Source organism: Callorhinus ursinus, unplaced genomic scaffold (assembly GCF_003265705.2).
Source record: "Callorhinus ursinus isolate GAN/ISIS: 27379988/994484 unplaced genomic scaffold, GSC_fseal_2.0 scaffold11, whole genome shotgun sequence".
Classification (NCBI taxonomy): Eukaryota; Metazoa; Chordata; class Mammalia; order Carnivora; family Otariidae; genus Callorhinus; species Callorhinus ursinus.
In genome coordinates this window covers 16,536,274-16,562,593 of record NW_027397073.1, presented here as the reverse complement: position 1 = coordinate 16,562,593, position 26,320 = coordinate 16,536,274, and the positions used below count along the sequence as shown (strand labels likewise).

The 26,320-nt window shown below is 44.3% G+C and overlaps 1 protein-coding gene across 10 annotated transcripts in view; it reads left to right on the top strand.

Annotated features, from left to right (window-relative positions):
- NEDD4L (NEDD4 like E3 ubiquitin protein ligase) overlaps positions 1-26,320 on the top strand; it is a 328,121-nt gene that overhangs the window by 250,279 nt on the left and 51,522 nt on the right. For 6 of the 10 annotated variants that reach the window (XM_025886468.2, XM_073898119.1, XM_073898117.1 and 3 more), the window contains 8 exons: positions 3,817-3,867; positions 12,087-12,148; positions 12,312-12,414; positions 14,278-14,444; positions 20,470-20,602; positions 21,736-21,912; positions 24,202-24,276; positions 25,907-25,966. In XM_025886468.2, the coding sequence (XP_025742253.1) occupies positions 3,817-3,867; positions 12,087-12,148; positions 12,312-12,414; positions 14,278-14,444; positions 20,470-20,602; positions 21,736-21,912; positions 24,202-24,276; positions 25,907-25,966 (828 nt within the window). The remainder of the gene's footprint in view (positions 1-3,816; positions 3,868-12,086; positions 12,149-12,311; positions 12,415-14,277; positions 14,445-20,469; positions 20,603-21,735; positions 21,913-24,201; positions 24,277-25,906; positions 25,967-26,320) is intronic. The other 4 variants (XM_025886469.2, XM_073898122.1, XM_073898118.1 and 1 more) reach the window with 3 other exon arrangements.

Here is a 26,320-nt window from a genome sequence, read left to right as displayed (position 1 = left end):
GGTGTCCACTTGACCACCGGCAGCTGAGGCTGGTGCGCACACAGGGCAGCTTGCGAGGTGCCCGAGGGCCGTCCTAGGGTTTCACCAGAGCTGTTTTCCTTGTCCTCAGGCTTCAGGTTCCAGTGGCACTCACACTGGTGGCAGCTTACCTCTCCATGACGATGGCACACACTTGCCCCTTTCCTTCTTATTTAAATGGGAACAGTTATTTTTAAAGGGGGGGGGCAGTCTTCAAGAGGGTTAATCATCACTTAGAGGGCAGGCTCTAAGACAGCGTCTGGTATAGTTCCTTCACATTTCCAGTAATGGAATATAGATTTCTGCTTCACCTTATCTGACACATTTCAGGGGCTCCATTTTGCCTTGCCATTACGTTGGAAAATAATTTGGTGGCTTGTCAGAAGGGAATATTTATAACTGTGTTACTAACCAGCACATTTTCAGCCTCCAGAATAGTACAACAGGTAACTGAGGTTGGGATTGACAGCAGTTACCACTTAAAAATAAGCACAAGAAATGCCAGTGTTCACCGTATGAGCTGAAACCGGTTTGGTTTTGTAGGCTCTCATGGGTAATGTGCTTGATGGAAATAACGGCGTAATAGAAATTACAAAAATTGATTAATGTGTTTTCATAACATCAGTGTAAGATATCATCCTGTGACAGCAGCGACATCAGGAAGTTGTGGTGGCCTCAGACATTGTGCGGGGCCCCAGGGGTGGGGATCCTACCACCGCAGCCTACCCAGGTGTCCTTGAGATGCCCCTGCTTCTCATCTTGGCATAAAGACTACTAGTAGGCTCTCTGACCCCCTACTAGCAATCTTCTGGGGAACTGAAGATGTGTTTCAAAATTGGTATGTTGTCAGTACGCCTGGGTGGCTCAGTCGGTTAAGCGTCTGCCTTTGGCTCAGGTTATGATCTCGGGGTCCTGGGATCGAGCCCCGCAGCAGGCTCCCTGCTCCGCGGGGAGCCTGCTTCTCCCTCTCCCTCTGCTGCTCCCCCTGCTTGTGCTCTCTCTTTTTCTCTCCGACAAATAAATAAAATAGATTTGTTTAAATTGGTATGTTGTCATTAACCTAAATGCTTTACATTTCCTGAAGTTTCTATAGTTCTGGCAACAGTGGGATGGTTTGAAAACCTAGATCTCACCACACGTTCCATTTGGTGAAACGTTCATGTAAGCCAATTACCTTTGACCCTGTGCTGTTCCGTACTTGATCGCTATCCCTGTCTTTTTTAAAACCTGATCTTATTACAGTCACCCTTGATGCAAGCCAGAGAGAGCCTTTGTTTGCTTTATGGGTGAGGTTGCTTCATCTTTGACTGTTTTAGAAACGGTGTGTTCATTTGAGTGAGAAAACCTACTAATGTCCAAGTGAAGCTGCTGACCAAGCACCCCAGGGATTCAGTTACCTGCTCCGTTTGAGGAAAATGGCAACAGGAGATACCCCACAAGGGCATTTTCATAGGGCCCCACCAAGTCTCGTCACACTGCTAACATCAGAATCTCTTCCCATCCACACTGTATGGAGCCGGTGTCCCAGGGAGAAGCCCAGAGCTGGTGCACAAGCCATGCTTTCCTGCCAGTTACTGAGCTGTAGGGCGGAGTACTCGTTTACAGCCCGGACTCTGGAACCAGCCCGCCCAAATAGGAACCTTCAAGAGGTCACACACCTCTCTGGCCTCTAGGTTCCCCATCTGTGAAATGGGCTTCATAATAGTGCCCACCTCCTACAGTTGCTGTGAGCATCAGGTGTGGCCTGATAGGGTTCACTCCTTTAGCCCTTAGTGGCAGGTGCCTGGGCCAAGCTGCAGGCCCTGGACCGGTCTAGAACTCTCACAACCTCTCCCCAGCAAAACAACTTGGGCATGTAGGTGTTTTGTGAATTTTTATTAAGATGCACTTAGGTTGACAATTGAGGAGTAGCATTTCAGAGGTGGGAGGGCATGGAACTCCTTCAGGTAAGCCCATCTGATTTTTGCTTGTGTGTCCTTTCCTTCTTTGCTAGCAGGAGGGGCCGGGGACAAGTGGCGATACCACCACTTACATTAGGTAGACGTCCAACAGTAGTCAACACACTTCTGGTTCTTGATAGTAGAGTTAACTACCAGTCCCACTAGCTTTATCATTAAATCAGTCAAATGGAGAGCAGGAAATCCCCCATCTCTTTTGGCTGGCAAGGATGTCTGCCTTCCTGCTTTTGTTCAGATCCACAGCATTATTTGGCACCTGTAGCTTTGTGCTGGAGGAGGGTATCTCCATGGTGAGTTGAAGCAGATGTAGCCACGAAAATAGAAGAAAGGAGATGCCCGTCAAGAGGATTGAGGCTAGTCTCATGCTTCGAGTGTACCCGACCGGTGCTAACTGATTTTTCACTATGCTTCGTGCATCACTTAAGAGGAGCCAGGTAGCTTTCTAAGTTAATCAGATCTTTTTTAACTACCTATAAGGCAATGCTGAGCTTGCAGCAAATCATTTCAGTGAATCTCATTCGTATTTACCAGGTGCTGCTTTTTAAATGCAAGAAGAGAGGTTTTTCAAGTACATTTAAAAAGTAGTGTGTGTAAATTAGAGTGCCTCGTTAAACCAGGGAAGAGTGAAAATAAGAGCACAGGATTTGGGGTTAGGAGGTCTGGGTTCTCTCTTGGGCTGTTCCTCAAGCTAGCTATGGGACAGGTCGGATTACCCCTAAAGAACTTCCGAGCTTTTAGGCATTTGAGTGTGGTAGAAGCAACTACATGTTTTTATATAAGGGTAACAGACTTACACCCTGGGGTCACCTTAATGTCAGAAGCTGTGACACAAGCAGCCCTGCAGCAGGACATAAGAGGCAGCAAACCTGTCGGACGCCCTGTGGTCCAGGCTGGTGACCGCAGAACCTGAGTTATGACTTCCCAGGTGGCTCCCAGAGTCCGAAAGGGGGCTTGTGAGCTCCTCCAGATGTATCTTATCTAGGTCTCTCAAGTCAGAAAGATGTATGCTGTGTGGTAGGGGACAGAGTACAGGAAGAAGTATGATGTGTCCAGAAATTAACCAGCAAACTAATCCATGAACTTGGATTCCAAAGTATTGTACTTACACGATTGAAAGCTTGAGGCCCTTTTTTTTTTTTTTTTTTTTTTTTGGAGAAGTAATTTCTAAGATTTATTAATCACTAGATTATTACACTTTCCTTGGACTCTCAGCTTTCAGGAAGCTCTTTACAGCACTTAATAAATATTAGAGTGTTCCCAACATTTCATTACTGTCTTCTCTGTAAATTGGACCACCTGTGACCCCAAACCCTCTGTGATCCTGAGTGTCCCTTTCCTTACTGATCGCATGCTCCCCAATTCGAAGAGTTGATCTGTTTCCTTTCGAGTGGGTAGCAGATGCCTTGCAGGGGTTCAGGCAGCTAAAGATCTGGTGTACAAGCCTCAGGCTCACGGGTCTCCCAGGCACTGGCTGTCTGCCAGGCATCGGGGCCTCTGCCTTCTACCCATGCCCGCTGCACTCCAGTGCCAGGACCTGACCATGGTCTCTATTTGTTAAGAAACTTTTTTTTTTTAATTGAAGTACAGTTGACATACAATGTTACCTTGGTTTCAGGTGTGCGACATAGTGATTGCACAAGTCTGTACATCTTGCTGTGCTCACAAGTGTAACTGTCACCTGTCACCACACATCACTATTAGAGTACCCTGGACTTCATGCTCTATCATCCCTGACTTATCACAGAAACACTGTATTAAAGAAACATACTAAACATTTTTAAGAATGCTGACACTCAGTGCAGTGATAGGGGCATTAACCTCTCTGCTCTCTTCTCAACAGACACGGGACGACTTCCTGGGACAGGTGGACATACCCCTCAGTCATCTCCCGGTAAGGACTGTTACCTGTTTTATGGGGCATGCTGTGAGCAGTGCTTTCTAATTGTTTCCAGTTGGGTGTATTTCAGTGCTTATTTCCTCAAGGCAGTGGAGCAGGCTGAAATGAAGAGCATGTGCTCTGGCCCTGGCCCTTTCTAGAAAGTGGTCCCTTCAGGGGGACGGGAGAGGGCTTAATTGTAAAACTCAGGTGTATCTGAATCATCCACATATGCTTGTGTGCATCATGAGCCTCTTTCTCTTCTGGTCTTCCTTTTGTCACATCATGTAAAACAGCTCATTTCTCTGCCAAAACCACCTTCTTGTCACTGGAATGTCTTTACTTTCAAAAATTCATCCTTTGGGTCGGATCAGACATTTGTTCCCTTAGTCTAGAATGACACGGGTGTTTCTCTTGGGCTGCATCCATATAAGCTAGTGCTTCCCAGATTTGGGTGTATGGCTTTTCTCAGGCAGCATGGAGACAAAAGATGCTGTCTGTTCTGAGTGAACTTGTCAACTGGAAACACCCACTGCAGCTTTAGAAATTATACTGAGTTTGGTACATGTGGTGTTGCTACCATTCCTCTCTGCTCAGATCAGTAGCAGAGCCATTGGGACTTTTGACCAACAACCGCGGCTAAAAGTGTCTTCTGCCCGCTCCAGAGGCACCGTAGGTAGAGCGGGACTTGGTGAAAGGCGGATCAGCTTGTGGTTCAGCTTCGGTTTTTCAGATTGTCGCATCCCCTCTCCTGGCCCTTCTCCCTCTGGGCATCACAGAGTGACTCAGGTAGCACCAAAGAGAGGAGAAGTCCAATGTTTCTGCCTTTCAAGGGCCTTTTGTTAATATTTTTAATGCTTTGTGTGAGCAAATAGCATAAACAGTCTATAAACTAAAATGACTTAGACCACCTAGGGGGAGTCTGCCACTGTGTTGAAGTCATGGCTCTTACGTTTGTTAAATAAATACCAAGAAAAGACTGTGTCTTACCCAGGAAGCTCTGAAGATGTGTTGTGAGGGCATGAGATGGCAAGCAACTTATTCTTATTTACTCAGGGGAGCTATTAAGGAAGAAAAGTTTCAAGCACATTCCCTTCCAAAAAATGGGAAGCGCAACTGACACCGTTAAAATATTTTTGTTTCTGTATAAAAACCTAGAGCTTCAAGGTACTTGCAGAGGGTGCCTGTGTGTACATGAGACCGACTCCATAAGCCATCAGAAACCCAGTTATCCTTTTAGAGCCGTGTTGAGAGGACATGGAAGTCTCAGTGTTGACGAGGAGACTGTCCACGTCTTTCTACATCAGTTGGGTCTTCTGTGTCTGCTCTTCAGGTTGAAGCTGTAATCTTGCATTTTGAGGCGGTGTGGGTTGGCCAGTTCTTTTGTGGATATCCTTCACCACCCTCTTCCCTAACATAAAAACTGACTCTTGGTCAAGGCAAATTATGTACTAATAGTCTCTGAGAGGTGTAAGTGGAATCTCTTAAGCAACCTGCTCCGACAGTCCCTGGTTTGAGTGATTGAGGGCAAATTGGTTTTGAAAGGTTGGGTGGGACTCCCAGAGAACAGAACAGCGTTCCTCTTCAGAGACCAAATCAGCAGAGGGAATAGTTTAGCTTCGGGTGGAGGCAAGAGTGAGCTTTCAAAGGAAGAAGTGGTGCCAGGACTGGAGCCTGGAATCAAAACCAGCCAACAAAAGAAAGGAGCCAGTGAATGCCTGGAGGGAACTGAGAACCTCTCTGTGACCTGAGCTGGGTGCTTGAGGGAGCCGCCCTGTTTTGCATCTGCACAGCCCCGAGCTTACACTGGAGTGCAGTGATCTCCATACTTAACGATGGACTAGCTTTGTGGGGCCAACTGCAGTCCGGGAAATGGACCACAGAGGAAGCAGAAGGAAAGGAACGAGGGTGCATTCATCACCTTTCAAGTGGTGGTAAGACCCAACTAGCATATTCTGAATGGATGCAGCTTTTGGGCTCAGGATTTGAGGTGCTGTCATGTGTACGGTTGATCGTACATGAAGGGTGCTCATGGGAAAATTACACAGTGTCCTTATATTTTGAAGAACCCAAGTGTGGGTGTGAGAAATGGATGTCAGCGTTTGAATGTATTTTGCGGAGTCAATAATAGTCGCTCTGTTCTTGAGAGCTACGTGACCATTGTCGAGGAAGGTTTTATGTGGCCTAGAGAGTCAATATTTGTCAACATCATCAAATTTTAGATAAAAGAAATTAGGGAAATTGTCTCCTTAGCAATGAGAGAAGGTAGGGAGAGCAGTAATGTGGTAAATTTGCCATTGCCGACCTAGGTGAGCCTTTTCAGGCTTGAGTATCTGACGGCGGGGGTGATTAATTTTTATGCAGCCTCATTATCTGATAGAGCATGGCCAATGGACATGATTCTGGTCTCCGAGGAGGAATCCAGGCAAGCAGCTTCCTCCCTCATGCAGCCTGGCATCGTCGCTCATTACTGTAGCCACATGGGGTAGCTGAGCATTTGAAATGGGGCCCATATGACTGAGGACCCGAATTTATCATTTTATTTCATGTTAATTAATGAAAATTAAAATTTTTGAAAAAGCCTCATGTGGCAGATGGCACCATATTGGATGGTACATGTGAGGGTGAGACCAAGTTGGCTTAGGTAAAAAAATGTGTGATTCTGGATTCCCTTTTCCTCAGATAATAATTCTAGCTATTAGAGGGATTCCCAAACCCCCATCAGCTTTACTTAGTGATTTTTTCATTTGTTTTTTTCCCCCCTTGCCTGAGGCTGTTTCTGTTTAGTTCTACAGGTCTGATATACCAAGAACATTTAATTTAGGTAGTAATAAAAAGCCCAGATGTTTGAAATCATAGAAATTAAAAAGAAGTATTTTTTTTTTATTTTTTGAAATCTGTATTAGCAAAATACCTAATTGCGTTTGCCTCCATGTTGCAGTCTATAGCCAGATAGATACATATCCACTTACTTATTTTTAAGGCATTTTAAACCAAGAATGAGGCTTTATCTTATTGCCACAAGATACCACAAACTTTTATTCCTTTAAAAAAAGAAAAATCCTGTCTTGGTTCTGGTCTAAGAAGTTGCCTTAATCTGCATGAAGCCCTTTTCTAAATCGGGAGCTTTATGGAGAAGATCCAAGACAGCAGAACTAAACTCAGTGTAATCTCGTGATTGTTAAGAAATTATTTTTCATAATTTAAATCCTATTTTGTGTTTTGTGTATGTTTGAAAACTAAGTATTTTAGACCTAGTAATTGCTGCTTGCAAAGAACCTTCTTCCCTTGCTGAAATTCTGGAGGCATATTGGCTCCATTGCCAGGGGATATTGGTGTTTGCCACGTAAAACCTTGCTTTTAAGATCTTAGGAGTGGCTTGCCTAAGCTGTTACTTGGCAGCTATAAATTGCCCCCCAGGAAGACTGGAGGGTCAGAGCGACCCTTCCACTGGTGCACGATGCAAAGTCACATGCATCTTGGCATCTTGGACCTGGTGCACAAGGGTCCTCCCTGGCCCCCTGCCCAACGTTGAGTCCCTGGAGTACTTACGGGCCCTTCTGCGCCCTGTGGGTCGTTGCAAGGGGCTGAGTTGACGTTCTGCCAGGGTGACAAGTGAAGGAGGCACTCGGGAGAGGTAGAGCAGCAAGGTGTACCCCACGGGTCAGAGTCACCACCTCAGTGGCCAGAGGAGGCCAGTGTCAGCTCCGTCATTGTCCCCTAAACAGGAGAGAGTAAGGATGGGTCATGTGAAAGGAAATAATCTTCTTGTTCCCGTTCTGATGATGGATCCCTCCATGCTTTATACTCCTCAAATGCTTCCAGAGGGAAGCAAGTAATTTTAGCCTTGTGATTGACTTTCATCTTTCCTCAGCCCTCAGAATCCGTTCTCCCAGTTTTATTCTGGAAGAAAACATGGAAAGGAAACAGGACATGGGAGTTCAGAACAGGAGGGACCTCTCTTTCCTCTGCTCCCGTTCTAGATGAGCCACTCATCTTTCATACTTCTTGTCCGGTTTATTTATTTTTGAGGGCAGGAGCGAGAAAAAGGGGAGAGGGGGAACAGGGGAGAATAAATAAGGTTGGTGGTCCAACCTTTTATGTAGATCCGAGAATGAAGAAAACATCAGTACATATTCACGGAAGTCTCCAGAGGTCAGGCTTTAGGAGATCCAGAGGTCAGGCTTTAGGAGATCTCTCCAGAATTGTTGACTCGGACCTGGGAGATGAGCGAGTCACCTTGGTAATTAATAAGCTAGTCATCCTTTCTGGGCCTCTCTGTGTCACCCGTAAAAGGAGGGCGTGTGCAGAGATGACCCCCCCCACCGTGTCCACCCCACTCTGTCCACACCGCGGCTCGACGGCTCACTGAGCAGAGGCACAGATGACCAAGAGGACACGCGTGTCACCTGGGAGACTTGGGCAGCAGGGCTCGCGGGAGGCGTGCGGAGCAGGCGGGACTCTTAATTTAGGAAGATAGTCCTTCCCGCTACCAGCCTGACACCTGTACCACAGCCGAGACAGAGCTGCTCTTTCGTTGTTGTTGTTCCATTGCCGTGGGGCACCAGCCGTAAACGCAGCTTAACTCAGCTGCGATTGCTGATTTCTCGTAAACTACCATTTTTACATGTGTTTGTGAAATGCGGTGTGGTGGTGGTTAAAAAAGTTTATGACTTTTATGTTCAAGGTTTATGACTTGTCTTTACTAATTATTTAGAGGCAAACCAACGCCGAGACTTGGACTAACAACAGAGGGACATTTTCTGGCAGGCGTTTGCCTGTGGCACTTCTGTGGTTCTCCTTGACGCCTCCTTCCATTGTGTTTCCCCTGCTCTTTGAGCCCCCAGCCCGCCCACCCTATTCAGCTCCAAAATCTCTGTATCCACGGGAAACACACTGCGGTGGAGAGCGCTATTTTAAGAACATTGGTTTCTCCTGTTTTCGTCAAGTGCTACTCAAGGTGGTCAGGGTAGCTTCTGAATTTCAGTTTCCCTAGAGTGAAGCATTTTCAGGGTGGTGGGATTGTTCTGGGCACCTTAGTTGTACTTGAAGGTGACTCAGTTGATGAGCACCCCTTTTCTATGTATGGCTGATAGCAGGGTAACGGTTTCCTCTCCTATGTATAGAATTCAGTGTCCTAGAGCTTAGAGGGACTTCAGACACCATTTGTCTACTCCCTGCATTTTACCGATGAGGATACCTGGGCACAGACAGGGAGGTGGCTTGTCCAGTGATCAGTAGATTGGCGGCAGTGCTGGGCCAGACCCTGCGTCTCCAGCATTGATCTGTGTTGTAGTCAAGGGTCTGGTTCGGGGGTGGAAGGGGGCCTAGTCTAAGGCTTGGGTACTTTTGGTGGTTGCATCCAGGTTTGGAGTCTAGGGTCCCTGTAGGTCTGTCTGCGTCCATTTGCCCACAGAGCTGTTCATCTCACTATATGTGACAGTGATTATAGTTCTGCTGAAAGCAGCTCCCCCTTTTTAAGTTGAAAGTGCTGTGTATCCAAAAGTTTTTCTTGGGAACGTTCAGCGCCCCAGAACAGGAGGCAGCAATGTCCACTTTGGCCAGTAACGTGGTCAGCATCAGTCTGCGCAGTGGCTTTCTACCAGTGCTGTCCTGGGGGTCTCTCCTGGGCTTTTTCCCAGCAAACAGGGTCAAGTAGGACCCTGAATAATGCCAAGGAGAGTCCTGCCACTCTCTACGAGATCAACATCTTGTTCACATGCAAGAATGTCCATGGAGGTGAATGCCCTGCCTTTTATTGGAGAACATGGAGGTGACCGTACTCACAGGTGACATGAGAATGAGAATTAGCTGAAGGTGATAAAGGCCAGCGTGTGTGAGGTGTGCCAGGGACCCTTGCAAGGACTTCATCCATGCCCGCTCAGGTGATTGGCTTACCCCTCCCAACAACTCTGTGAGATCCTGTTACAGCCCCACTTGTTGGATGAGGACACCAGGGCACAGAGAGGTGAGGGGCTTGCCCTTGGCCACATGGCTCTGCCGGTAGCGAATCCAGGGCACAGGCCTGGAAGGCCTGCCTCTTGCTTCGCGTGGTGTTGGTCATGTAAACTTTGTAGTCGGGTGGACAGGTTCACTTGCAGAGGAGTCCCTCCGAGGTCTGTGCTTTCCTCTGCTCGCTGTCTCTTGCGCTCTCTGCTGATCCCAGACCCCTCATGCCTGCCAAGGATCCTGTAGTTTTGTTCATGCCGTTCTGCAGCTTGAACTGTCCTTCCTCCCAGCTGTCCACCTGTGTCCAAACTTGCCCGTTCATCTCAGTGTGGACCGCACATCCCCAAACCATTTTGATCCCCAAGTTGAGAATCGTCTCTGCCCTCCCCGCGCAGGTCCCACAGAATGTCATCTTTATTCCATCTTAGGTTCAAGTTTTGTTGCTACCATGGTCCTTGTTACACATCCTTGTTACTCTAAGGGAAGGCACCATGTTGTAGCCACACGTCTTTCACGTGGTAGCTGTTCTAAAACTTTAGTGGTTGAATAAATGAGAAAAGGAAGAAAGGCAGTAGTATTTTTTTTTAAAGATCTTATTTATTTATTTGAGAGAGAGAGAATGAGAGAGAGAGAACGCACATGAGATGGGGGGAGGGTCAGAGGGAGAAGCAGACTCCCCGCCGAGCAGGGAGCCCGATGCGGGACTCGATCCAGGGACCCCAGGACCACGACCCGAGCCGAAGGCAGTCGCCCAACCAACTGAGCCACCCAGGCGCCCCAGTAGTATTCTTGATTAATAAATTTTTCCATAATAAGTGTTACATGTTTGGAAACCTTTTCTCAGAAAATGTTTCCAAAATGTCTAACCTGATTGCCTTAAAGAGGACTGCCCAGAGAATATAATTGACTTCCTTCAGCAGTAGTGAATTTTCATGGCCTCAGTACTTTACTGTAGATCAGATGAATCAATCAGCTACTTGTACGAGTGCCTACTTTGTGCTAGGCAGTGTTTTGGGCACCAAGGATTTTGCTCACCAAGGTGAGGAAATCCAAGTCTCCAATCTCATTAGCTTAATTCTAAAAGTGATAGATGACAAATTTGTAAATAAATAAATGAACAAGATAATTTCATAGTGAAAGGGAAGAAGATAAATCAGGATGCTCTGATTAGAGGGTGGAAAGGGGAAGCAAATGCAGTGTCTGAGGATATGACCTGGGATCTCACACCCGGGTTGTAAAGCGGAGCCAGCTGAGGCCATTTGGAGCCGGAGCTGTCCGGAAGAAGGACCTGCTGGGGCAGGATTGGATGTGATGTGCACCAGGAGAGATGAGGCCAGGGCGGTTGGAGCAAGGGGTGAAAGGAAAGACTGCTTCACAGTGACATTATAGGTATATGTTTAACCTTATAGGACATACAGGAAAGAATTTTCAGTTTATTATAAGCAGAGTAGGAAGCCATTGGAGTTTATGTAGGGAATGACATAAAATATGTAACATTTCAAATATAAATGCATACACACACTCCTCCGATATAATAAGTCAACAAATCATAATACCGTGGTTTGTCTCTCTTGCTACAAAAGTACTTTACGTTATTTTAATTAAAGAACCTAGTCATTTGAGGTTTTGCTACATACATAGTATTTAAAAAATTAATGAGTAATTTTCCAACTTCTTTCTTGCTTTGACCAATGAATTTTGCACGGTGAGTACTGATTTCTTTAAAAAGAAAAATCACAGTTACATTTCACAGCTTCATGAAATAAGCACCAGCAAGAGGCTGATTAATGGTGCTACCTAGAGTGGTCTCTGTAGGAGGGGATAGCCTTTCAGTTATCTTAGGCTGATGATATGATACTTTAATGTTAAAAATAAAGCAAAACTGTCTTCACGGGCATATTTTCCTGTTAACTCCATTTTTAGGTTTCTTGGATCACAGGGACAAGGAGGCACCAGTGACCACTGGTTCTCCAAAATTAATCAGCAGTGAGATTGAGGCCTGCGCCCTGTAGTTAGAAATTACACTCGGCAATGACGACTGTAATTTTGTCATTTGTCTAAGGCTGGGGTTGGCTCCTAAAAATGGGTGTTGATAGTGACATCTAGTGGATCTTGGGTAAAGTTTTGTTGACCTATAAAATAATTGTCAAATACTGGTTGAGGAACCAACCCCGTTTTTACCTTGCCACGTTCTAAAACACCAGTGTATGTTCTCTGCAACCCAGTTTGGTGTATCTAAAATACAACAGTATCAGGAGTTTGAAACTTGCTTTTTCTTCCTATAGACAGAAGATCCGACCATGGAGCGACCCTATACATTTAAGGATTTTCTCCTTAGACCAAGAAGGTGAGGCTTTGGGGTACCGGTGTTCTTCATGCTTCGGTTTGGTTTTCTCTGAGGAAGATTTCAGGTTCTTTGCCTTTTGCATCTTTTTTTTTAAAACTCGTCATAAATATGAACGATGTAACCAAGTTATATCCTTTATAACCAATTTTCTTCCATCACACAGTCATAAATCTCGAGTTAAGGGATTTTTGCGATTGAAAATGGCCTATATGCCAAAAAACGGAGGTCAAGATGAAGAAAACAGTGAGCAGAGGGAAGACATGGAGGTAAGTTGCAGAGCTGCAGGCCTTGATCTGGTTTCCTTGCCCAAGATCATACTAATATTTCATTTAAGACTTTATAATTGAAGGAAATAAATTATCTATGAAAAAACTTACCTGGGTCTTTGAATCTTACCGATGTGTTTGGCTTTGGTTAAAAAAAAAAAAAAAAAGATAAACTTTTCATTTTATGTTACAGCACTGATAATTGAAGAGGCTTCTCTTTATAAAATGCTGTACCCGCATTTCATGAACAGCCCCACTCCTATGTGAAATTCTCACCATATTTCATCCTCTTTTTTTTTTTTTTTGAAGATTTTATTTATTTGACAGAGAGATAGCAAGAGCAGGAACACAAGCAGGGGGAGTGGGAGAGGTAAGAAGCAGGCTTCCCGCCGAGCAGGGAGCCCGATGCGGGGCTCGATCCCAGGACCCTGGGACCATGACCTGAGCCGAAGGCAGAGGCCTAACTGACTGAGCCACCCAGGCGCCCCTTCTCCTCTTATTTCTTTGGACTTTTCAGCTCATTGTAAATTTCCTCGCAGCGTTTGGAATTGCTTCAAAGTGGAGGAAATGATTTAGAAAAGCTTTTCCAAGGTTCTTATGTGTTTGGCCCACAGGTGATACATTAGGAAAGCTCTCCTCTAGAAAAGCCATTTTGGAACCAGCTGTCCAGAGGGATTTTTCCTTCCCTCCTGGCACAGCTGCCTCTTACAACTCAGTCCCATACCTACATCGTGGTTCCCACTGTACCTTCCCTGCTCATGCTTCAGACAGTGCTGTTGCGTTAGACAAATTCTGCTATTGTTCTGGAAATGTGCATTATACGGGGCCCGTCTGGGGCTTATTTGCACATCTGTTTGCAGCTGTGGCATGTACGTGCTATGTGAATTATGTGTTAGGGGCACGTCTTCGCAGCCCTCCCCATGCCAAGTGGTCGCATTTCCAGGCAGCGTTTCACTTGTGCACTTTCTCCCTACGGGGAGGAGCGAAGCAGGGGGTAGGCATGTACGAATGTTAAGATTTCATAAGCGCATCGGCAGATTTTTATCTCAAATCCAAGGAATTTTTTTACATTCTTGTAGCTTTCCAGCTGCACTAACCAGTGAATTACTTTGATTTTCCAGTGACTTTACTAGGGGATGTTAGGAGGGAATACTTAATGCCTAAAATATGTGTTGCAAAAATTCGTAACTCTGGTACCGTGAAGCCTGTTGATGGGGTGGCAGCAAGCAGGGAGGGCCTAAGCAGAAAGCAGCTTCGGGACTTCTGCTCTCCTGACTGGACTTGATGCAGAGTGGGAGACTGATGGACTTCCAGGTTTCCCCCGCCCCAAGTGTCATCCTCCCTGGGGAGTGATGGAGCCTGGGCCTCTCGGCCCCTCAGGCAGGGATCTCTGTAAGAACACACATGTGGTGTGGCCCATCGCCCCCGGCTCCCTCTCACCTCGTGGAGGTGTCGAAAAGACCACAGTGGTAACATGACCCATGTCCCTGGTGTGGCTTTGCACCGCCCTGGAGGCCTTCAGGTCAAAATAACAAAATCTGTGTGCGGAAAGAGCGTAACATGACTTGACACAACACACTGTACATATCCGAAGCGGTGTTGTCTGTACAGTGTGGTCACGTTCAAAGGCAGCACAATTAATTGGTCATTGCTCAGAATTTTTTTTTTTTTAAGACTCTTCTAGAATTAATTTTTTTTTTTTTTTTGCCCTTTTTGGGAATTTCTTCACATGTGACGCATGAAGCCACTGAAAGAGCCACAATGCCAAGGAGCAAGGAAGAAGGACCCAGAGTACACCATGATTGTTTTTCCTCACGTCCAAAGGGCCCACCTCAACGATCTTCATTTGCTTTTCTTCCACAGCATGGCTGGGAGGTCGTGGACTCGAATGAGTCGGCCTCTCAACACCAGGAGGAGCTCCCTGCCCCGCCACTGCCCCCTGGCTGGGAAGAGAAGGTGGACAATCTCGGTCGTACCTATTATGTGAACCACAACAACCGGACCACTCAGTGGCACCGACCAAGCTTGATGTGAGTACCGTCCCTTGGACAGGAATGCCTCTGCACTCAGAGGGTGGGGTGTGGTGGCTCCTTGGGGCAAAGAGGGAAATCAGTCCTGCATCAGAAAAAGCGTGTGGTCCCGACAGTGTTCCTTTTCATTTAGTTTAAAGAGCTCGGGAGCCCGTCAGAATTCACGTGTGCTAAAGAAGCAGCTCTTGGTTTTGTTTCATGTTCGCCTGTCTTAAGTATGGACTAAATCATTTTGTGTGCCTTTGTATACAGGCTCATTAAAAAATACAGGTTATTTTTCCCAGATTTATCTTAAGGATGGTAATGGTATCACTTCTCTCCTAACACAGAATGGAAAACGGCAGGTGGAGAGGCTGTGCAATTTTCTCTGAAGTTTTTGGATTTTTAGTCCCTTTAATTATTTGATTTGGGAACACAACTATTTCTTCCTTTTGAGGAAATTTATTAATCACCCCCTTGATCTCACTAGACACCCATGGGAGGGTTGCAAACTCAGAATTAGTCATTACTGTTTATTCTCATCCCTCACCAGCCTCAGGGATGCAGTGAATTGATTACTGTTTTGTTCACGCAGCAGTTTTGTATTTGATGGTAGAAAATAAACACTAGTTAAACCTCAGCTACATTAAAAAAAGGATTTGAAGCAGCTTGCTTTTAAATCATGGTATGCAGCAAGACCTAAAACTATTAGCATACAATAAAAGGCAAAACAAAATATTAAAGGAAGGAAAGGGAAGAAATTATCTTTGAAAATTTGAGCTCCCTAGCAGCCAAGACAAGGAGGGTAATTATCAATCAGTTATATAATTTTAATATGTAATAAAAGCAAGTATATTGAAATCATTTTCTCTTTAACCCAGACTCTGAAAGAAATTTGCTAATGATGGTTTTTAAACAAGTGATATTAGCAGTGTGATGGATGGTATTGTCAGGAAGCCTCTTATCTTTAGACATTCCAGAGAGATTCTGCTCATGACCCTGGATGGAGAAGGTAGCCAAGAAGTGGTCGTCCAGGTTTTGTTTGATTTAGAGAGAAAGCTTGCCGAGTCTACACCAATGAATCCAATCCTTCCTAAGCCCCCGAGTGGGTTCCTGTGACTATCAGCTGTGCTTGGTCAGCTTTAGACCCAGCTCATTAGTTACAGGACAGTGTAAACATCCAAACATCCAGGTGATGATGCGCTCTTCTTTCCCATAGAAATATAAAATGGAAATGGTTAATTATTTTTATTCTGTTCTTTACTATTCCCCTTTGATTTATAACCATTGCTATTGTGAAACTGTTTTAAGCCATTTGACCAGCTATTTGTAGTTTAAAAAAAACAAAACGAAACAAAACAACTGGACACCCCACCCCCCAACTTCAGCTTGGTTACATGTAGGGATCGGGAATCTTGAACCGAGAATCTTGGTAGCCATACCCTAAGGCACCATTATCTTCCTTTACAAATCATCACAGGACACACAGCACTCTGTGGGGACCAGAGTGTCCTATGACCTCTGTAGAAAAGAGACCACTAGCAGCTCACAAAGAAATACTCATGGCCATACGTACATGGAAAAAATACTCGCCTTCATTATAATCATGTAGACTGAAGTCTGTTAAGTGGAAATCCTTGCGCTCTCTACCTCCCAGGGTTGTGAAACTCTAATGAGGAAATTCCTGAGAAAAGACTTCGTATGTTTTTGTAAACATACCACCTTGGTGGCAGTGTCCCAAAGAACTAAACCAAAACAAAAGAGATCATTTCTACCGTGCTGGCTCATCAGTCGTCCAGAGTGACATGGGAAAAATGCAGCTCTTAATCCAAGTTCAGGTTCATGTGTAGTTTAGGGAGTGGTCCGTGGCATGACTATCCCCATCCATGAGGCCGCCAAAGAGGGTGAACCAGGAAGGACATCAGCATAGCTGAGGTGGGGCCCAGGGAGTGCCTCCTCTCCAACGGGCCTGGCTTCTAGAAAACAAGAGAAAAGTAAGATATGAAGAGTTAGCTTCCACAGTAACCTTTTCATCCCATCTAAACTGTTTTGAGAATTTGAGGTGCTTTCTCCTTAACTTTACTTGGTTTGACCAGAAGCTCTCAAGCCTTCCAGAAGTATTTTAAAGTATTATTCTAATTAAAAAATAATTATTTTCATAATTCAGTATTTGCAGAACACTGCTGCACTCTTTGAGGGGAAATTGATATTAAAAAGTGTATTTTTTTAAAGATGTTTTATTCTCCACTACAGTCCTCCGCTCTACCGACTGAGCTACTGAAGGAACCACTAAAGATGTTTTATTTAGGAGAGAGAGCATGAGCAGGGCAGGGAAGAGCGGAGGGAGAGGGAGAAGCAGGCTCCCCACTGTGCAGGGAGCCCGACGTGGGGCTCGATCCCAGGACCCTGGGGTCATGACCTGAGCCCAAGGCAGACGCTTAACCAGCTGAGCCACCCAGGCGCCCCAAGAAATATCTTTGTTGAAAGGCTCACTCTATCTGAGGAAATGAGACCCTGATAACTATGTGCTAAAGCAAAGAATTAAGACTGTCTTAGTGACCCCTGTCTTCCCCAGTTCATTAGGCCTGTGCTCCAAACTTCAACCCCCTGAAAAATCTCCATGACAGCTCATTGCCCTCCGGCGGCTGTTCTTCAGGCTCCTTCTCCACCCTGTCTCTTGCCAGATTCCCCACCCACAGTGATAAACCCCCAGTGTGTCGAGTGGCTGGACCATACACAGCTGCTTTCTGATTACTCTCCTTGGCCCTGTGGATGCAGTACTGCGCCCCCCCCATCCCTGCCCAAAAACCGGAACAAAACTAGAAGGTCCCCTTTCTTCTGGCTGCCTTTAGAGGTCAGCCTCCTCTACCTTCCTCTGGGGGAGCTGTACTTCTGTTCAGGTCTCACTGGAAGGCTGGTGCTCCCCAATGCTCCGCTTGCCTCTTGGAGCCGGGACTGTGTTTTCTTAGTCACAGATCTGCCCCTTAAGTGCCTGGCCCAAAGTAGGAGCTCAGCAAAATGCCTCATAGCTGAACGAACGAGCACAAATGAATCACTTCTGAAAGTGATTATGGGCATGCAGTTTAGTGAACCGTCTAGGCCTGGATATAGAATTCCAGAATGGAAGGCTGACCACAGAGTGCTCCCAGCTCTCTCAAGTATGAGGGTGGCTTTTAAAACACCCCTAATTTTAGAATTCTCCTTGACCCTGTTTTAAATGTCAGCTGTAAGCTTTTTACTGTAAAAAGCAAAATTTTAGGGGCACCTGGGTGGCACAGTTGGTTGAGCACCCGACTCTTGGTTTCAGCTTGGGTTGTGATCTCGGGGTCCTTGGGATCGAGCCTCATGTCGGGCTCCAGACTCGGCGCAGAATGTGCTTGAGATTCTCTCTCTCCCTCTGCCCTTCCCACTCGTGTTTTCTCTCTCTCTCAAAATAAAAATCTTTAAAAAATACAATTTTAAAAACATGGTGAAGGAATGAAATTAAGGTTATAAATGAAGATGAACTTGTGAGACTTAATTCCATTACCTCTCTTTCTAAAATACTTTGTACATCTTCTGTCATAGCAACAATGTAATCCTATCTCAGTAACTCCGCTCATCATTGCAGTAGCTAACATATGTGAATGTGAGTGATCTCACACTGATCTTAATTGGCCCTGAACTTGATAAACTGATGGTTTATCATGCCTTTATCCACTTGTATATTTCCCATGAAAGTCAAGTGAAGAATATATATATGAAATTAACGACTGAAGAAAATTGAAATAACCGTTTCCTAAAATATTTGCTTGCCCCCAATAAAATCATTTTCTGTTTTAATCTGTAAACTCAGAAATATTTTTAAATGTTCATCATCCCATTAGTGACTCTCTTTAAATTTCCACTTTCAACAACCCTCTCATTCAGTTGCTTAATGACATGCAAAAGGCCTCCTTTGCGTGAACTTTTTCACTTTATCACTAAAGATGGTAAAAGCTGGGATTAGAATTTCAAAATCAGAGGTATCTTTATGCTATTTAGTTGTTTCTGGTTCACACCGATTACTAATTATACGAGCCTGTGGGATAAGAAAGATTTGCATAATTGATTTTAAATGTCCCCTTTTTAAAAGTAAGCTCTTCCAAAGCAATGGAATTTTATATACTTCTAAGAGATAAAAAATGCAGGCATAGTGATATTAAAACCTCATTTCTTCTCAACCGCTTAGAAGTCCCTCTGACAGTGCAGTATGTATAAGGACCCGGCACATAGCATGCATTAGTCACTCAATGTTCATATCACCGTGTTTACCAAAAGTTAACGTAAAGATGTTCGTTGGAAATACTTAAACTATCTCAGAAACAGGCATTGAAGAGTCACCGATTTATTTATTTATTTATCTATTTACAAGATTTTATTTATTTGGGAGAGACAGAGTTAGCAAAAGTGGGGGAGAAGGAGAAGCAGGCTCCCCGGAAAGCAGGAAGCCCAACTCAGGGCTCGATCCCAGGACCCTGGGATCATGACCTGAGCCAAAGGCAGACACTTAACCAACTGAGCTACCCAGGCGCCCCAAGATTCACCTATTTATTTGCATGCAGTGGTTATTAGTCTCAAACTATTCACTGTTACAGGGGCCCAACAGGCTTTTTATTGGGATGTAGTATAAGTTAAAGAGTATATTCGAATATTTTTAAAACCTGTGTTGTAGGAAGACTCTGTAAGGAGGGCTACCCAGGCGCCCCAAGATTCACCTATTTATTTGCATGCAGTGGTATTAGTCTCAAACTATTCACTGTTACAGGGGCCCAACAGGCTTTTTATTGGAATGTAGTATAAGTTAAAGAGTATATTCGAATATTTTTAAAACCTGTGTTGTAGGAAGACTCTGTAAGGAGGGCCTTGATTAATACTCTAGTCCAATTAGTCTGAAATAATGTCTTCAAATATTTTGAAAGGTTAACTTGCAATATCATTTTTGTTAACTGAATAGGGTGTCTTATTGAGAGAGTCTTGAGTTTCCCCCAAAAAACATTTTGACATTTAAACTTCTACTCTAAAAGCCAGCAAGTAGTATTTCTCCTAAAGGATGATTGCCTGTAATTTACTGCAAAAGTTTTTCATGATTGAATTGATGCTTTCAGATCCTGAATGAAGAGAGTTACGTGACCAAAAAAAAAAAAAATGAGCATGAAGTTACAGTGTTACGGTGTTCTTCACATCCCCCTTGATTTGGGAACTTACCACCTGATTGTGTGAATTTTTTTAAAAGTGGCTTAATAGGGAGAAATACAGTGTCATGATTCAGAGAATCTGTCAAAATGAGATCCGCAGCAACCAAAAAAATTCATGTTGGATCAGGAGCACTTTTCTCCAGATCCCAGCTTTGAGTTTGTACTATTTCTACTCTTTGGCCAGTTGTTAATGACCAGAAGCTGCTGCCTTGTCATTACTAGTCTCCTCGAAGTGTCACGACTGACTGGCCCCGAGTCTGAGACCCGTCACCCGTCCTTTGAGAAACCTGCTTTATCACTAGAGTAAACAGATGGAGGGCTGTGATTTCTTTTTTTCTTTCTTTCTTTTTTTTTTTTAAGATTTTATTTATTAGAATGAGCAGTGGGTAAGGCCAGAGGGAGTGAGAGAAGCAGACTCCCCGCTGAGCAGGGAGCCCGATGTGGGACTCGATCCCAGGACCCCGGGATCATGACCTGAGCCAAAGGAAGGCAGATGCTTAACCGACTGAGTCACCCAGGCGCCCCAGGGCTGTGATTTCTTAAATACTAAAGTTCTTTTACAGTATATGCCTGAAAGATAACTCAAAGACATCATCACGATACATTTAAACACTGTATCTATTGGATGGTTATGAACCTACAACTATACTTTAGCCAAGCTCTGTGGAGAGAATTCTCCTACGTAACAGCCAGCTAGTTGTCCATGTTGAATAGGACAACCCTGACATGTCAGTGGGGGTAAGGCCCTTGGTGAGCACTGGACTGTTGCCATAGTGCCAGGGATCAATGTCGGCTCTCCTGTCTCCCTTGTGCCCGCCCTGCGCCCCCAGGGATGTGTCCTCCGAGTCGGACAGCAACATCAGGCAGATCAACCAGGAGGCAGCGCACCGGCGCTTCCGCTCACGCAGGCACATCAGTGAGGACCTGGAGCCCGAGCCCAGCGAGGGCGGGGACGGCCCGGAGGTAAGCCAGCCCCACGCGGCCTCTCCCTCTCCCTCTCCTGCCCCCCAGCTGGATTCCGTGTCCTCCTTTTTCTCTGGGGGATTCCTGTCTAATAATGACCGATCGTGGTCTTCCAGCTCATTGAGGACCATCGGGATGTTCATTCATTTAGGAAGTGCTTATAAAAGTCATGTTTGATGAATACGTGTGTCTCTCCATTACAAAAGGGAATGACATTGTGTCTAGTGGTGGAAATCTCAAGATATTTTCACTTTATAATTTACTTTTTCCCAGAGTCTGACCGTATCTTATTCAATGGCAACGTGGTTGTCCTGTTCCAGCAGTTGAATGAGCCCTGTAACTTGTGTGGCTACCACACATGCTTTTACTGAGTGGTGTTGACAATCATGGGATTTATTCCCAAGAAAATAGAAATCTGGGTGAATTTAAGAAGGTTTATTATTTTTCCCCTTAAATGTTTATGGTAAATTGCTGGAGGAAAAATTAGGAATTGAGCAACAAATGAGCAATGACTGCACCTTCCACGCACCCTTAACAACTCTATTTCCTTACTAGAAATCCATTCTTTTCAGACCGTGCGTTATGAAGATGATCATTCACAAAATGTTACAGTGCTCAAAATTGGAAAAGCAAAATTAATGATAATAAATTCACTGAAAGTTACTTAAAAGCACTATTTAATTACAGCTTATAGCATCTCTGCTGTTTTCATTGTGACTCCTCAGCAGTTAGAGTAAAAGAAAATCCATGAAACTCGTGAATGCATTCCTGAGAACATTTTTAACCCATATATGTCATCACTTGTGCTAGAACTGAGTCACTGCTCAGAGAGGTGGTGTTATAAAATGGTGAAGAGTACAGCTCCTAGAGCCAAGCTTCCTTGGGTCAGTTCCTGGTCCTGCCACTTCCCAGCTCTGTCCTCTTTGGCAAGTTACTCTTTGTGCCTCGGTTTCCTCATCTGTCCATCAGGGTAGTAGTCACATCTTCCTCGTGGTTATGGAGAAGATTGTGTGCCTCCTATAGTGCTTGGTAAATGGTAATTATAGTTATTATAATGGTTATCATTGTTGGCAAGGTGACGAGAGGATCCCTTGTTCCTGCCATTTACCCCAGTGTCTCTCGTTCCTTGATAGCCTTGGGAGACCATTTCTGAAGAAGCGAACGTCTCTGGGGACTCCCTCAGTCTGTCACTGCCCCCACCACCATCCTCCCCAATGTCTCGGACCAGCCCTCAGGAGCTGTCTGAGGAACTGAACAGAAGGCTTCAGATCACTCCAGACTCCAATGGGGAGCAGTTTGGTTCTTTGATTGTAAGTAATAGTCCCATTTGAATGAGAAGTTGGGCCAGTATTTTACCATTGCTTATTCCTTATTGCTTTAAGTGTGCAAATAATGACCAAGATTCTTCCAGCTCCCAGAGAACTCTGACATTTTCCAAAGGTCTTCGTTTCCTAAGAGGACAATACCAAAATTAGTCCAAGCAGGTGAGAAATCCTGATTTGTAAAGAACTCAAGAAAATAAGGGTCCATGACTTCTATTATTACCAGCTTTAATCCTGAATTTCTTTTCCCAGCCAAAGGCTCATAATAGTACCTCCATTACAAAGGTGGTGTTTCACACTGGGACCTAAGAGACATTGGGCCTCTTAATGAGTCCTCTTAATTTGTACTCTGCTGCACCCTGTCTCATTCTCATGTCACAGATGAAGGCATGATGTTGAAGGGACTCATCCGAGACAAAGTTAGAATGGGAGACAGAAGACCTCCCCTAAGTCCCAGAGAACAAATCCTTAAGAAAGGTTATGAAGTGGTGGCACGGACCTCAGGGTAACATTTGAACTTGGTTTCTCAACCATCAGGGAACCTCTTTCTAGAAAGTTGGGATGGGGCTAAGCCCCAATGAGAAGCAGCAAAGCCCATCATGAAGACCTCCATGTTTGACAACACAAAACCATGCAGAAAAGTCCATAGAAAAATACCTGCTTGTGTGTAAGTTGAGAACAAATGCAGTCTGGATGTTACTCAAGAAATTGAACTTAAAGATACGTTACAGTAAATGATAGTAGTCACTCCACTGAAAATGGCATCCTAGAAAAATAGTCATTATTACAACCGTATCAAATCTAAGTGGATGGGAGGACCACATCAAGTGTAAAAGCGAGTAAGTGTTCACAAAATTGTTACTTCAGTTACGGTGTTTATTTAAAGACACCATTGGCCTATATTGTATGAGTTGATGTGATTACTCAGTTAATGTGGGTTTATATTAAAATTCTGTAAATGTTCTTCAGAAAGAGAAATACCACTGAGACAAAAAATTTAATACCAAAGGGCGGGGGAACAATTATATGTGGGGTATTTGAATTGGTGAAGCTGTTGCTGTGGAAACGACGTAAGCAATGAAGCCATATATTTAAAACCTATAAAAGGTAGTAAGTAGTGCAAGAGCAGCAGGTGTCCACCTCTAGTCTACCAAGTAAAAAATCATAATTTTCTTCAGCATTAGTATTAAGGTAGCATCTCCAGTAATTTGTATGGGGACCAGCCTGCATTTAATTATCATAAAATACCTTTAGGATCCAAGTGCAAGAGTCAGTATTATTTTAAGATTTGTGTTGAGTCTGATTTAACTATTAAGAATGTCTTGACAAAAGAAGAATACAGGACTCTTCTTCAGTTTTGCTTCTCGGAGTCACTCTGTATTCAAGGACAATAGCATGACCTTTTAATAAAGAAGGAATCCTTCATGCTAACCATTGTGGAAGGTCACGAATAGGCCCCCGTCACTGTCACAGCGTCTTTCTTTGACCTCACCCCACTTCTCATTGCAAAGTATTAAAAATGAGCGAGTGCCGTGTACATACTTATCCCATGGATGAACCAGTTGCTGATTAGACACTTGTGTCTGGGGCCTACTGCTGTTCTCTGATGGATCTGTGAGGCTTTTTTCCTAACAATATAGATTAATACAAACAAGTCGGAGGAATGTTATACATCACACACTCGATGTTTTAGGTTAACGTTGCTAATTTCCCTTATTCCTGTTCTGTACGACTTCAACTCCATTCAGAAGCTAAAATGATAAACACCTGACCCTTCGGAGTAGCGCAAGACCATATTTGAGTTCTCTGGACTTAGACTCCAACTGACCCTTTGTCAGTAGTAATGTGCAATAAATGTCTAATAACCATATATCGATATTTTTTCCTCTGTTCACATCACACTGGAACTTACCCCGCGGGTGCACCCCAAAGCAGAATACAAGACTGCTAGCTTCCTGTTTCCATTTTTAGAGCAGTACTAGAGCGTTACACTGGCCTCTTGAGTCCCCTTTCTTGTTTTGGCTCTTCCTCCTCTTTCTGCTGTCCCTCCTCACTAAGGACCAATCAGAATCCCAGTGGGACTGAAACGCTTGAAAATGCAAGATTACTTGGCTACTTGAAGGACTACTGTCACGGCTCAGAAAAGCTGGTGTCTCAGTTAATTACCTTCTAAGACCAAAGAGCACTCCATTAGGCTTCAGTGACATTTTTTAAAGCAACAAGCCCAGCTCCCGGGCCTGTGTTTTCATGATGCTTCATGTCCTTTCCTCCCTTCAGCAGAGAGAGCCGTCCTCGAGGTTGCGGTCCTGTAGCGTCACTGACACGGCCGCCGAGCAGGCTCATCTACCACCGGTAACCCACACCCCATCGCCAGCCATCGGTTGGCTCTTGCGGCTTGTATTTGAAATCATCTGGGCTACAGAGGAAGAGTTTTTCCTGTGCAAATCCATTCTCTGTCTAAATGAGACCTCAGAATTTCCTAGCAAATTAATTGCCCAAGGAGAGTGGATTTGCAGTACTAAGAGTTACTGCCACGAAGTCTCTGAAATGCTAAAAACTTTCCATTGCTTGGCTTTTCCACCCAAATTCATACCAAATTCTGATGTGCTTACCTGACTTAACTAAAAAGCATGCTTTAATAATTCTTTTCTTTTTTTTTAAACTTCATTTAGTCACTAACGCTGTGCTCCGGTGAGCTATATCTTAAGAACATATTGAATCCCTTTGAACAGGAAGAACTCTTCTGGGTTTGCAGGGAGTGGTTTTTTTCCCATCACTAATGCCCTAAACTCTCAACCCACAAAGCGCCTGTACCTTCTCCATAAAGGCAGCTCTACTAACTAAAGAATTGGCTATAATTTGTCCCCATCCTCCCACAATGTTCAGAACTAGCAGCAAATATGGGAGAATGAGGAGTGTTTGACAATATAGGACAAAAATAAGAACAAATAATCAAATTGGAAGGCAGACCAGGACTGCCTTGGGGAGAGGTCTGGTGTACGCAGTAAAAATTTTTTTTGTAAATTTGGTTCTTCCTTTGGAGGAGAAAATATTTTGTGGTTTTAGCAAGTTCAACTTGTTTAACCTTGACCAGTTTTTTTTTTTATTAGTACAAATCCTTGATCATTTGGGGGGCACTAATACTATATCATGTATGAAGTTAAAGGAAAAAAGATCGTACTTAACAGTTTTTGTGCAGTCGTGGTGTCTTCCCCATCGTGTACATTTTTACTTCAAAGCATATTGTTGCCTGTGTTTTAGTCTTTTATGGTGACAGCATGAATTCATGAGTATGCTGGTTAGCTGAGTCATTCAACCTGGTAGATTTCAGTTGTGGCGCACATGGAATGGACTGGTAATCAGAAGCTTGACAAGAGCATCCTTTCTGGGTTGGTTTTAGTACAGGCCTCTCCAAAAACCAGACTAATCAGCTGTGATAGCCTGGGGAGGGGATCCTCCTCAACCTGATGATTCTGTGATTTTCCTTGATGAATTAATGGCACTTTCCCTCCTTTTCAAAATCAATGTCAATTTTATCTACCAAAGAGCTCACTCTCCTTGAAAACTGTTGTTGATTCCTCCCTCTTTCCCTGTACTCTATAAAGCTGTCAACTCACTGATCACTGGTGGCCTCTTACTCAAATTATGAGTTTGGCAGATTTAAGAATCTGCTTAATTATTCAACAGTAGGGGTAAAACCGGAGTGGTTGTTTCAGATAAGACCGCTCACATTCCTGAGGTTGCCGTTCATTGTTTTCTGGAATCATGGCTACAACCTGAGCCTTCTCTGGGTGGGAGGGTGACCGTGTCCCTGTTTTTCTTCTGGTCATCAGTGAGTGGTTTCTCAGCTTTATTTGGACATGGTGGATTTCAGGGATTCTGATTCATGTCACCTGCCTTATTGGCTGCAGTGATTCCTGGTTCAGGAAGCAGTGGGTGGTCTCCCTAAGTGCATTTCACTGATGTAAATTGTCATCAACAGCCCAGTGCCCCAACTAGGAGAGTGCGGTCATCAACTGTCACAGGTGGTGAGGAGCCAACGGTAATGATACCCTTGATCAGACATTAATGGCAAAACTGTGGGTTGGTTTTAACATTTTGCATAATGGTAACTATACCCTTTTTTCTTTTTTTGGATAAGATCAGTTTTTTTTTTCTTTTTTGGATAAGATCAGCTTCTTTGTGCTACAGAGCTGTACATGTTTGTCACTGTAAACCTCTCACATTGTTCAAAGGTAGTGGGTAAAACAACGATTTTTCATTCCATATAGTTTTACTAGGAATGCTGTCAAACTTCAATAAAGAACATTTAATTTGACTGTTTAAAATATATATCTGGGGCACCTGGGTGGCTCAGCCAGTTTCTTGATCTCTGCTCAGGTCTTGATATCAGGGT